The 13401-nt window shown below is 39.7% G+C and overlaps 1 protein-coding gene across 1 annotated transcript in view; it reads left to right on the forward strand.

The window, feature by feature from the left end:
* The first annotated feature begins 11994 nt into the window (after positions 1–11994).
* The window catches only part of Nmur2 (neuromedin U receptor 2), a 13984-nt gene continuing 12577 nt past the window's right edge, over positions 11995–13401 (forward strand). The window contains exon 1 of the mRNA XM_015492577.2: positions 11995–12767. Within this exon, the coding sequence (XP_015348063.1) occupies positions 12042–12767 (726 nt within the window). The 5' untranslated portion in view covers positions 11995–12041. The remainder of the gene's footprint in view (positions 12768–13401) is intronic.

The following is a 13401-nucleotide window of genomic DNA, read 5'->3' on the forward strand; positions in this document are numbered from 1 at the left end:
AGGCTCCCACATGATACCCTGCACAGGTCTGCAGAGGACTCAGGATGGAGATGCCATTGGCCCTTACTGGAGTTGGAACCTTGTCCAGCTGCCCTGATTCTGATCAATCTCCCATCTCCCTTAAATATCTCCCTGCAAGGGAAGTCCCTGCCTCTCACAGAACAGCTTTTATTTGTATTCAGAGAACTCAGAATGTCATTAGAAACCTCTTTCTTATTTCCATTCAATATTCACCTTTTTCTCGTGTTTTTATTTGGGCCAAGAAGGGTCAGAGAAAACCTTTGATTTATCTTCCAGATGACAGTCTTTTAGAAATGAGCAAACCATTCCCCAAATTACACCCAACCCAAACACTCTCTCCTCCCTGTTAAATCTCCCAGGGTTTTTAATTCTCCCTTTTATAATTTTTTATCTCCTTATCATCTTGGTAGTCAATACCTGGCTTGTTTCAAATTTCCAAGTACTTACTGAAAAGTTTTCTTACTGAAATTTTAATCTGTTTCTATGCTGTTTTCAAAAGCCTGGTTTTCTACTTATTGTAAAAAAATTACATAAAAACCACTTCAAAAAAAACTGGAAAATGACCATTAAATTTTAAATAAATAACAATATTATATCCCCCCAAAGAAACATTAGAGGTACCCAATGTTAGCAATATTTCAGGGGCATGTGTGCCAATCACTTTTGTGGAACTGAAATTTTGAACATCCTCTTATGAAGATTGATTGAACTTTTAAAACATCTAATAAAATATATTACAAAACAATAGATTGAATTTAACTTTTCAGTCCTAACTTTCTGACCCAGGAATTTACATGAATCTAGTTATCAGAAATATTTTCTTCCCAATTTTCTCTTTTAACTTGACAACACAACTATTACTATTATGATGGCTTCTATTAAGACCAAGATCATTAACTCTTATTGAGCACTTTCTTTGTGTCAGGTAGTTATGTTTATTTATAATGACCTTGATGGAGAAAGTATTAATGTTACAATTTTTACAGAGCAGAACAGTGGCTCAGAGAGAGGTTAAGTACATTCTCAAGGTCACACAACCAGGAAGTAGGGCTTAGAGACACGAAGCAGTTCTGTAGGTATTTGTACTTCTTCTTCTAGACTGCCACCATCTACATCCTAGTGACTGTCCTCCTTCATTTTAACAAGTGGGATGATATTAAGTGCTCTTATCTGCCTAACTTTACCTATTTCCTTACTGTATCCAAAGAGATCTCTTTGAAGATCATGATTTTCCTGGTTAAGATATTGCTCATTGGCTTCTGTAATAACAACCAAAGCAAAACCAAAGTCCTTGGCATGACCTACATGTTCCTGTGTGGCCTTCATCTCATAGACACCCAGGACATTTGCACATGCTCTTTACTTTGCCTGGAAGGTTATTCTTCCAACCTGCATCCCAATACTTAATACTTTTAGTTTTAGCTAAACTCTGAGATCTCAGCTTCAGAGTCTATCTTAGAGCACTATGTTATGGTCTTAATGTACTCACCAAAACCCATGCTGAAATTTAAAGCCCATTGTGGGATATTCAGAGTGCAGACACTTAACCTGACTATAATATTTAGAGGTGGGACCTTTGGAATATCATTAAGGTTAACTGAGGCCATAAAGGGGTGGCACTCATCTAATGAGACTGTGACTTAATAAGGACAGGAGACCTGAGCTAGAACACTTTGTCTTACCATGTAATATGTGACATCACTTCAGGACTCTGCAGAGTCTCCACCAGCCAGAACAACCTCACCAGATGCAGCCTGTCAGTCTTAGATCTCCAGAACTGTCAGCCAAATGAACCTTTACTCTATAAATTATCCAGTCTATGGTATTTTATTATAGGAACAACAAATGGACTAAAAGTTCAAACTATAATAAAGTACCTCTCTGTTGTGACCCTGTTATACTTTTACATTACTATGTGATTAGCTGACTACTCCATCTCTCTCACTGGGCTGCAAAATTCCTCTATTTTTATTCAAAATATCTTCCATAGTGCCAGGCATACTGAGTGCTATTTATAGGCAAAGTTAATATGTAAATAATGCTAACATAGCTAATGGCCCCTTCCTTTATACAATGACTCAATTTATAACAGAATCATCTAAGAATGCTTTCATATAAAAGTATTTTAACAAGTCCTATTAACTTGGGGGCATAACATTTTACTTTTTAATTTAAATAAAGAAGTCAGCTACGGACTGGCTCAGGTGAGTGAGATGTGTCTATCTAATGTAGGTATCCCTGAAATTCATGGCTCAGCCATTTATATGAAAATAAAATAACTCTGTTCCATGGAAACTGAGTTGTAACTGGGTGCAAAGCCTTGTCCTCAGACATCAGAGGGGCAGGTCTTGTGCAGGTCCTGGCACTGACGACAGTTATCTACGTGAGCTCATGAAGCATTTCATCTTTCTAAATCTTACCTTTTCTTTCTGTAAAACAAGAGTAATGAAAAGGTTTCCACCTGAGGTTGTTTCAAGGATTTAAACAGATAATTAGCTCAGTGCCATGCACAGGGAACATTCCCTTAGGGAAGGAGGAGCTGCTGGTGCAGTTGCTGGTGATTAAGATGGAGGAGGAGGAGGGAGAGGAGGAGGAGGAGGAAGAGAAAAGGAGGAGGAGGGAAAGAATTAGAAGAATGGGAGGAGGGGGAGGAGGAGGGGAGGAAGAACAAGAAGAGGAGGAGGAGGAGGAGGAAGAGAAAGAAGAGGAGGAGGAGGAAGAAAGATAATTCCCTCAGAGAGATGAGATGCTTAAATGAATAGAAAGATTTTAAACACTACTGGGTCAGAAAATTTGGACAAGTAGGGGCTTTTATGTCCTTTGAAATCATACCACAAACCCGGGTGAGGGCTTCACTGAGTCATATTCTGATCTGCAGGGAACACTGCACATTGTGGATGCAGCTCAGGTATACACTCTTATTAAGACACAATTACTAAAGTCTCCATCTGCTGGAGTTTAAACACCCTTCGTCATTCTGTTTCTAATCAATCCAAGTCATTCAGACTGGAGCTGAGATGCAGTGTGATGCTTTGGATTCAAGGAGTCTCCCTAAAGCTCCTATTCATGCAGGAATATTCAGAGGTGAAACAATTTGATTTGAGAGCTGTAACCTAATCCTAGTCCAAATGGACTGGCTGGGTGGTAACTGTGGGCTGATGGGGCGTGGATGAAAGAAGTGGGTCACTGGGAGCATTCCCTGGGAAAGGTTCATAAGCCCTGCAGCCCCTTCCCCTAACACCATTCTCTTCGGCTTCCTGGAAGCCATGAGCTGAGCAGCGCTCTTCTACCATGCCCTTCCACCATGATGTTCTGCCTCAACTTGGGCTCAGAGCAATGGAGTCAGTCAATCCTGGACTGAACTTCTGAAGCCATGAATGAGAATGAACTCCTCCTCCTCTGTGTTGTCCTCTTCAGGTATTTCGGTCACAGTGTTGAAAAGCTGACTATCACACTGATGTTTTTTCCTTCAGAGAATTCATAAAGAAACCAATGGCCACCCCCAACTCTAATCCTGGACGTGCAACATTTCTTGCCACCTAAATTTTCCCTGGCTTTTGTGAATCTAGAGATGTGTCTGTGAAAATTGATCTAAATCAAGGACCCTTCTCCTTTCTTTCCTATAAATCTTCTGGAATGCATACTCACCAGAGTTCATAAACAGAGGAGGACAGGATCAGCCATCAAAGATGGAAGAATTACCATAATTAACCAAATGTCATGGACATTATGGAATATAATAAGGGAACTTAGCCATCATCAACAGTTCTGTCAATTTAATGATAAAGAAACTCATTTAACAAACTGGCCAAAATTGAACAGATTTTTTTTGTTTTGTTTTGTTTTGTTTCCAAAGAAGAGATTCAAATGAGCAATAGGTACATGAAAGGTGCTCAGTGTCACTATTCATCAGGGAAATGCAAATCAAAACCACAAAGAGATATTACCTCACATCTGTTAGGATACTATTGTCAAAAAGGCAAGAGACAATGAGGGTTTTTGAAGATGTGGTTATAAGGGAAACTGTGTATAACTGTGGTGGAAAAGTGAATCATATAATTTTATGAAAAACAGCATGGAGATTCCTCAAAAAACAGAACTATGATCATGCAATTCCATTTGAATACATATCCAAAAGAATTGAAATCAGGATCTCAAAGAGTCATCTGCATTCCCATATTCATTGCAGAACCATTCATCATAGCCAAATGATAAAATCAGCCAAATGTCTATGCACAGATGACTGAGTAACAAAATTGTGGCATATTCTTACAACAAGATATTATTCAGTCTTAAAAAATCCTGGTTTACCAAAACAAAAACAAAAACAGATGAACCTGGAAAGGATTGTGCTAAGTTAAATAAGCCAGGCATAGAAAGAGAGGGATAGAAAATTGTAAGTGGTTTTAAATATAGATATATTTTTGAGATATAATGTACAGATTTGAATATTGATCAATGTCAGTCCATTTGGGCTACTTTAACATTTAATATTCTGGGTGAATTATAATAGCAACAATAGTTTATTTCTCATAGATTTGGAGGCTGGGAAGACCAAGACCAAGGTGGGGCAGATCTAATGTATGGTGAGGGCTCACTTGCTGGTGCAGAGGTAGGTGACATTGTTCTGCTGTGTCACCAAGGGCAAGGGTCTGTTCCAGGCCTCTTTCATAGACACACTAATTTGATCCATGAGTGCTGCGCCCCTCCCCTGACTCAGGCAATGGCAAGGCCCTACTGAGGTGGATGGCGCAAGGCGTCCATCCTCTGGAGGAGCGCAGTATGTTTCTGGGAATGGGCTGATTTGTTTTTGTATTCCTTTAATAAGTATAGTTGCGACTTCTCATATGACCATTAAGTATGAAGGAAAAAAACATGACTTTCCCAATTAATGCAACTACTTCTAAAGAATAAATCTGTTTGCTCTAAATGCAATGATTCAGCTGTGGAATGTAAATTGTTATTGTTTAATGAACACCCCCCTGTAGGAAAAACAGTCAAGGAAGTTTTTGAGAAATTAAATTAAAAACTAGAAAAGAAGAATTAATGTTAAGAAGACAGATTAGCGCTTAGTACTGGTCAACTTGTTCTTGTTCCTGTGCACAATGGTTTGTGCCCTTACTGTTGTTTGATTAAAATTAGTAGCCTCTCTTTTCAAGTTAACCACTTGCCATAACCGTGGCACCGATTCTAGTCAGTAAGTCAAGAAAGAATAGTCAAGGTATAGGCCAATAGTCTGGGACATTTCTAACAATTATTAAAAGCTAATTAAGCAGAAACAGCTCAAAGCAAAACATGAACTGAAAGTAAAAATGCTTTCTTATGCATAAGCCAAGATACATTCTTCTTATCTAATTGTAGCTACGTAATATTCTATTTCTTTGAATAATGATTCCTGTTTTGTAACCACAAAGTACTGTGAGCCTGCCAAAATGAAAAGTATATATGATTAACGTCACAAGTAAAGATTGGGATTCAGCACCTTCACTTTGGTGTCTGTGTTGTTTCTCCATCCCCTTTCGCCGACTCCTCACCATGTCTCCTGAGACCCCCCTGTTGGAGCTGGACTCCGACACATGAGAGATTTGCTCCCATGAGCCAGTCACTCCCTGCAGACCCTCCTCATGATACCATATCACATTGGGGGTGAAGATTTCAACATATGAATTTTGAGAAGACAAAATATTCAGATTCATAGGATTCACTTGATGTGGGATAAAGGAGAAAGCAAAGTCATAAAAAGACACAGGTTTCTAGCTGGGACAACTAGCACACAGTAATGCTACTCACTGAACAGGGAACACAGGAGGTCAGCTGTAACAGACTCCATCTCAGACATGCCGAATTTGAGATACCTATGGAACACCATGAGAAGACACTGAGTAATCAGTAGGATATAAGCAACAAGAATAGGATTGCCAGCAGGATCTGTAAATGCCAGCCAACCTAAGTCACCATAACCTGAAGCCACAAATAGGTGGCCACTCAGCCTTAGTTGAGTGACTCCAGCAACATGAGACCCATTTCTATTTCGTGTGCTCCAAATGCTTAGTTTTCATCCTGAGACCTGCCACCTGTTGTTCTTGGTTCTGTTCTAGGAAATTAATTAGGATAAATAAAGTTTTTTTCTTTAATTAAAAATGAATACTTCTAGTAGACTTCTTACTGAAGTATATAGCAACTACCCTCCATATGCCTATGGACTATTGACTCATATCCAAGAAAGTCAAAACTTCCTATAATTCAATATTCAATTCTTTACTACTTGTACTAAGAAAAAAATAATAATAACCAGCAAATAATTTTACATGTTAAGAAAAAAATTACAGTTAAAAAAATAGGATGAGATGAAATGTTCTGCTTGTTAAAATGTTTCCAGAGCTACTAAAAAAAAAAAAAAGAAAAAAAAACAGAGCATACTAATCGTCAATTTAAAGTCACTATTATGAACTTAGTATGACTTGAACATTTTAAATTACTTCTATTCACATGTTGTCTTTAGAACTATTTCCAAAAAAAAAAAAATTTCCCTGATCATTGCCCTGTCAGAACTGGGTATACTCTGTGACATCTTTGGTCGTGGTAGCATAGTTTTCTTAATGTGCTGTGAACGATTAAAACTTTGAGTTTGTGATATATATGGCATGCAATTATGAATTGTTGGGACAGCATATCAGTATTTGAAAATATTGGCCCTTGGTTATCTCTTCAGAAAAATTTGCCTTCGAATTTGAAGCGGGAAAATCACTGAAATAACTGTTTTGAAAAGAATCAAACGTGGGGCTGTAGATGTGGCTCTGTCGAGTGCTTGCCTACTATGTGTGAGACCCTGGATTTGATCCCCAGTGCAAAAGAAAAAGAAAAAAAAAGATTCACAGTACATGATTTTTTAGGAGACTTGGTATACATGTTAAGAATTATGTACAAACTGAAATGTCTTTGTACTGATCCTAAACACAACCAAAAAAAAAATTCAATTATGAAAAAGAAATGTATATTTTTAAACCCTTGAATCAGTGAAAAGTATCTATTTTTACCTACTTGAAAGCAGTTAAAAATATGTCTAACCCAAGTTTTCTCTGTATTAGGATAAATGACTCCAACTCCATCTACCATCCCAGGAATCTTCACTGGATTATGCCACCTTTACCACAACCTTCTCTAAGTGCAGAACTCAAAAACGGAGCTACTACCCTTGGTCTGGCCTAACTTGTGCATGACAGAACTGAAGAAAGCCCTTGTTATTCTGGATACACTACTCTCATTGATGTTACCAAGGTTACCTGAGCATTTCCCACCCTCCAGAGTTGAGAACTGGGAACACTATGCCTTTGAACTAAGGTTCTATTTCCAGAGTTCTCTGAAAAATATGTTCACAATCTATAAAATAAACACTTTCTTGTATGTGGTAATGACTTTTCTTATCATGCCTCCCACAAATGTGGTTGCTTTATAGCCAAGCTAATTGCTATTACACCTCTCCATTTATGATCCATTTATTGAGTAATTGCTCATTGAATAGAATGGTATGGAGAGGAATTCCTCAGAAAGATGGGAGTGAGGAACCAACACTTTCACAGTCTCCCAGCAGTGTTATTACTGTTCTGCAGGTTGGTAGTTGTCTGTTGCTTCAGGAAAATCTATTCCAATTTACTGAGTCAAAATGAAATGGAAATAGAGGATTGCCATAAAAAAAGGTTCTAAAAATACATGGCGTTAGTCTAGAGGCCAGATGTTGAGCAACCAGAGAACTGTTATTAAAGGCCGGAAGTGTCCACCTGGGAAGCTGATAACTTGTCCTTTGAATTTATAGGTCTCTGCAACAAGAGGACCCACATGCGGAACTGGTGGAGAAAATACTGCTCTCTTTTCTGTCGTAGAGAAAAGCTTGTGCCACCCAGAGATCCTGGAGTTTTAAATCACAGAAGTAACTAGGTAGAATGTTACAGTGTCTCCAGTGCATCAGGGAGAAAGTTATTTGGCCTGAAAGAAAAAATTTAAGCTAAATTTTGCTTATGAATGTTGCATCCAGAGGAGTAGAAGGTGTAATCATGAATTCCATTTAGCAAGGTGTTTTGGTTTTCTCCTGTCAAGCAGGTAATAAGATGGCTCTTCAAACAACACTGTATAGGATCAGGAATGGCTATATAAATTGATTTAGCCCATGAAATGTGAACAAAATAAAAGTAAGTCATCTCCATGCAGAAAATTTAGGAGTCAGAATCCCTATAGGAATCCTGTCTTAGGATTTATAAAAATATATGTTGGCACCTACGTTCCAATGTGTGAGCAATAGAGAATAGAAGCTACCAGGCAATCCTTGTTGAACATGTAAAATGAGCAAGGAACCACCACTCTGCTTATGTTAACCCACTGTAACTTGTGCATTTTTTTTGTGAGACCTAACCTGAAGAAAATAACTGACACATCATCTGAGCATCAGCAAGCCCCATAGCTTTGTGTGCATCAAACTCCTTACTTGTAATGGCAGGAATAAAAAAGAGCCTACCTCATGGGTGATACTGTAAAGATCACATGTACTAATACATATGAGAATCTTACAGTGGTACCTGAGCAAACAAGCACTCACCCACCATAACTAATATATTCCTTTATTTGATAGATGTAGTAGATGCTACTGAAATTCTCATATCATATCCTCTCGTCCCCTATCTCAGCCATAGTTACAAAGGGCAGTCCTGTGCAAGCTCAGACTCACTAGTACTGATAAGCGTGCACATCACTTCATGCTGCATTTCTATTTTTCTACCCATAACTTTCTCTAGATGATCAAAAACAGTTCAGGAACTTAGCAGAGTTACTGCCCCCAGGAACAACCTTCAATCAACAGGGGACAGAAGTCAATAGGTGAATACTCCAGCTTCGGGTCAAGATGAACAATTCCGAGAGGTTCTCTGCTATATTATCAGGAAATCCCAGTAGCACTGACTCCCTGTTGCTGCTCCCTGAGACTTGTCACACACGAGTCCCCCTGCAGCCTCAGTGTTAATTCAAATCTACTGTCAAGGGTTGGAAGTGACCTCATACTCCTCTCCCCCTAAGAATTCTTCAGGGAAAACACCACCACCTGCACCCCACATTCCCTACAGGGTGTTGACCACCTTGTCCTCACCAGCTGCACATAGGGGTTGCAGGTCCAGCCTCTGGGGATCTGGGGGTGGAGTTCCACGGACTTCCTTAGCAGCTTCTCTGACTGGCATTCTTGTTCAAATGTTAATCAAAACTGGGAGGTCCTTAACCATTCCAAGCACACTCCCAATTTTTAAATCATGTAATAATTGTTTTTACCTCAATAAAAACATTCTCATATTCATTTATCATCATTAATATCACGTTACTGATTTAACATAATATACCATTACACATTACTTATATTGAATGTATAACCTCTTCTAGCAAGCCTATAAAACAAAACTTATTTTACTCATTTAGTTGATGGAGTAACTGAGACTCGCAGATATGAAATATGATTCTTATAGTCACACACCTAGGAGGAGGCAGAGCCAGGATTCAAAGCCCAAGGCTACCCAAGAGTCCATGTCTTAGTCTCTTCCCACATCATCTCCAGGCACTGAAACTATTACTTTATCCCTTATTAAACATCCTTCTACTTATTAGCTCCTCCACATCATCATGTGAAGATGTCTTTCAATCTTTAATCTGTGGCTCTATGTATTATGAAGTCCCTTCCACAATCCCATGTTTGAAATCTGCTGTTATCTACCCTCATAATTATTTTTTATTTTAATTCCTTATGTCTTAATTGGAATTCTTCATCTCAGATTTAAACTTTTTTCTGTTTCATCAGAAATATACATTCAAGAGCTGGGGTTGTGGCCCAGAGGCAGATCACTCGCCTACCATGCGTGAGGTACTGGGTTCAATCCTCAGCACCACATAAAAATAAAGATATTGTGTACACCTATAACTAAAAAATAAATATTTTTTTAAATATACATTCAAAGTTGTAAATAGTGGCTTTAACATCAAACATATCATTAATATAAGGGCTCTAGTTCTGATTCTATACTGGCTTTTCTATATCTGTGGTCACTTAGTGCTATTCAACAAATTTTCCTGTCTCTGATTTCTGTGCATGTGATAAGACAGCACCTCCTGCCCCTGTTGTGGTTTAGTCACTACATATGACCAACCCTGGTTCATAGACTGTGAGCAAAAGCAACATATGTTTCTATCCTTTGGCCTTAGGCATGCAATTACCTAGGTAGGGCTTCTAAATCTGCCTTACCCTCTGCACAAGGACCAGCAAAATTCCAGATAATGACCACTGCAATAGCCAGGATTCTGAGGGCATGTAACCAAGAGCTCAGGTAAATATCAAAATGTGTTCCAGCTGACACTTGATTGATTTGTAGTGTAAGTAAAAAAATAAGTCTTGTTTTAAACCACTGAGATAGGGTGATAATTTATTACAGTAAGTAAACCATCCCATCTTGACCTATTATTCTTGAACAAGTCATCTTTAAGTTTCATTATCCAATTTAGCAAATAAAAGGAAAGGAGAAATAACATTTAGCGAGTATCTCCTAAGTTCAAGGGGCTTTGACATATGCAATTAAAAAAAAAACAGACAATGTACTGTCCCTTGTTTAAAAAAAACAAATAGTCTAAATCGGAAGACATCTCTCAGCTTCGCTGCTTTCATAGTAATCTAATCCACTATCTCTCACCAGCCTCTCCTTATTTAATTCTCCTATTCAAACTCCTCCAAAGAATTCTCCCTGTAGCTTGATTTAGATTCAAAGAAACTTCAGTTTGAATAGATTCAAACTTTTTATGATACTCTATAAGAGTTTACACAAGCTGGTACCTGCCAGTCATGTCAGTCTGATCATACTCTCCTGACCACTCGTGAAGTTCCTGAAACATGGCTTCTTTCTGCATCACGATCTTTGCACTTGCTGTTGGTTTGACTGGGAATACACTTCCTTAGCTGTTTTATGGCTGACATTATGATTCAGAGTTCAGCCCAAATGACATATCCTGAAATAAGCCTTCTTTGGCCATCCTTGAAAACTATGGATTTTTTTAAATCTCAAATCATATTATTAATTTATTAGTTCACTAGTATACTTTCAGAATTCCCAACTCAAAAAAAAAAAAAGTCTCATGAAGGCAGAGACCTGCATTTCTTGTTTACTAATATTTCCCCAAAGTCTAGAACGGTGCCTGGCACAAAATGAATTCTCTGGGAATATTTGTTAAACAAAATAAAATTAATGATGCAGACAAAGAAGTGAGCACTGGGAGTGTAGATCTCCCAGCCATCCTAAATCTCAATGATTGTGTCTGATTCTGAAACCCAGTTGCTTTTTTGAGCAGGCAAAAGTGATAGAAATGTCAGGTAGCATGCAGGGCTAGAGGACGGGTCAATGTCTTTATAGGCTTGGGATTCTATTGTGCATGTAATCAAAACCAATGCCACATTGATCATGCTTTCCCCAGAGAGCCAGGACTGTCCAATGCAACAAGGTAACTTGAGAAATCTATCGATCTCCCATTTTTGTCTTGTTGTACAAATGACAAGGATCACTGGAGATCCGTATTCTGTTCCCCGGGACTGGGGAACTTGCATTTGTATTTCCCACAGTCTTGCAACCTGCTCTGCTGGGACTGCCCGCCCACTCTTTATTCTTGTTCCAGTGTCTCAGTCTGTGTAAGCTATTTTCCCAGCTTCTTCCAATTCTCAGAAAGGTCTCCTCCTCCCCCCTGCTCCCTGCACACAAAGCCAGCTGTCCTCTCAAAGCAGTGCAGTCTGACACACGCTCATTGGCCCACAGCCTGGGGAGGGGCGGGGCTTCTGTCTCAGGGGCTCTTCAAAAAGGCTCACAGTGAGAGCAGCCCAAACTGGAGGCTGAAGCACTCACTCCCTCCCAGCCTTCTTCACTGAGCCTGTGCCTCTGAACTGCTTCCTCTTTCCTGTCTGGCTCAGCTGGGGATTGAGCCACATACCAGGGGACTCTGGGGTCTGGGATTTAATGTCAGTGATGGAAAAACTTAAAAATGCTTCCTGGATCCACCAGCAGGAATTGGAAGATCCACTCAAGAAGTACTTGAACAGCACCGAGGACTACCTGGCCTACCTGTGCGGGCCTCCCCGCAGCCACCTCTTCCTCCCGGTGTCTGTGGTGTATGCTCTGATTTTTGTGGTGGGGGTGGTGGGCAATCTTCTGGTGTGCTTGGTGATTCTCCGGCACCAGACAATGAAGACACCCACCAATTACTACCTGTTCAGCTTGGCTGTGTCTGATCTCCTGGTCCTGCTCCTGGGAATGCCCCTGGAAGTCTACGAGATGTGGCGCAACTACCCCTTCCTATTCGGGCCTGTGGGCTGCTACTTTAAGACTGCCCTCTTTGAGACCGTGTGTTTCGCCTCCATCCTCAGCGTGACTACGGTCAGCGTGGAGCGCTATGTGGCCATCCTCCACCCCTTCCGTGCTAAACTGGAGAGCACCCGCCGGAGGGCCCTCAGGATCCTGGGCATCGTCTGGGGTTTCTCCCTCATCTTCTCTCTGCCCAACACCAGCATCCATGGCATCAAGCTCCACTATTTCCCCAATGGGACCTCGGTTCCTGGCTCTGCCACCTGTACAGTCATCAAGCCCATGTGGATCTACAATTTCATCATCCAGGTCACCTCCTTCCTCTTCTATGTCCTCCCCATGACGCTCATCAGTGTCCTCTACTACCTGATGGGGCTCAGGGTGAGTAGCCAGGATAACTGGTCAGGGCAGCATTGCTTCATTTTCACTGCCTCAAAGTTCAGAGACAAACTTAACAATTTGAGAACGTCAGAATTGGAAGGGAGCATAGAGGAAAATAGGATGAGTTCAGATGGAAAATAAGAAGTTAAAAAATATGCCCCCAAAACACAACTATACGTCATTTCCTTTAGCTTATCTTGCATTATTCTTTCCTCTAGACTTTTTTTTTTTCTCATGTCTTAGTGTTTCTAAGAATCAGCTCAAAAACTTACTACGGGTCCCAATATGCACACTTTACCCATGGGAAAATCTGCTTTAGGAGGTCTGACAAGGAGCTTCACTTTAAATTAACACATTAGGTCATCTGGGCTTGGTGGACACACTTTGAAGCACCCTTCCACACTTCACTGTCTCTTTCCTGTCCCTACATCTAATGCTTATGTGGACATTTTCCTCTGTACTAACTTGATCTCAGTAAGATACAAACTATCCCTATTTTATAGTCCAAGAGAGACATACTTTTTAAAGTCAAATACTTTCTTGTGGCTTCTTTATGCTTGTAATCAAATTAAAATTATATATATGCATATATATATATATATATATATATATATATATATATATATATATATTG

The sequence above is a fragment of the Marmota marmota genome, unplaced genomic scaffold, assembly GCF_001458135.2.
Source record: "Marmota marmota marmota unplaced genomic scaffold, marMar, whole genome shotgun sequence".
NCBI lineage: Eukaryota > Metazoa > Chordata > Mammalia > Rodentia > Sciuridae > Marmota > Marmota marmota.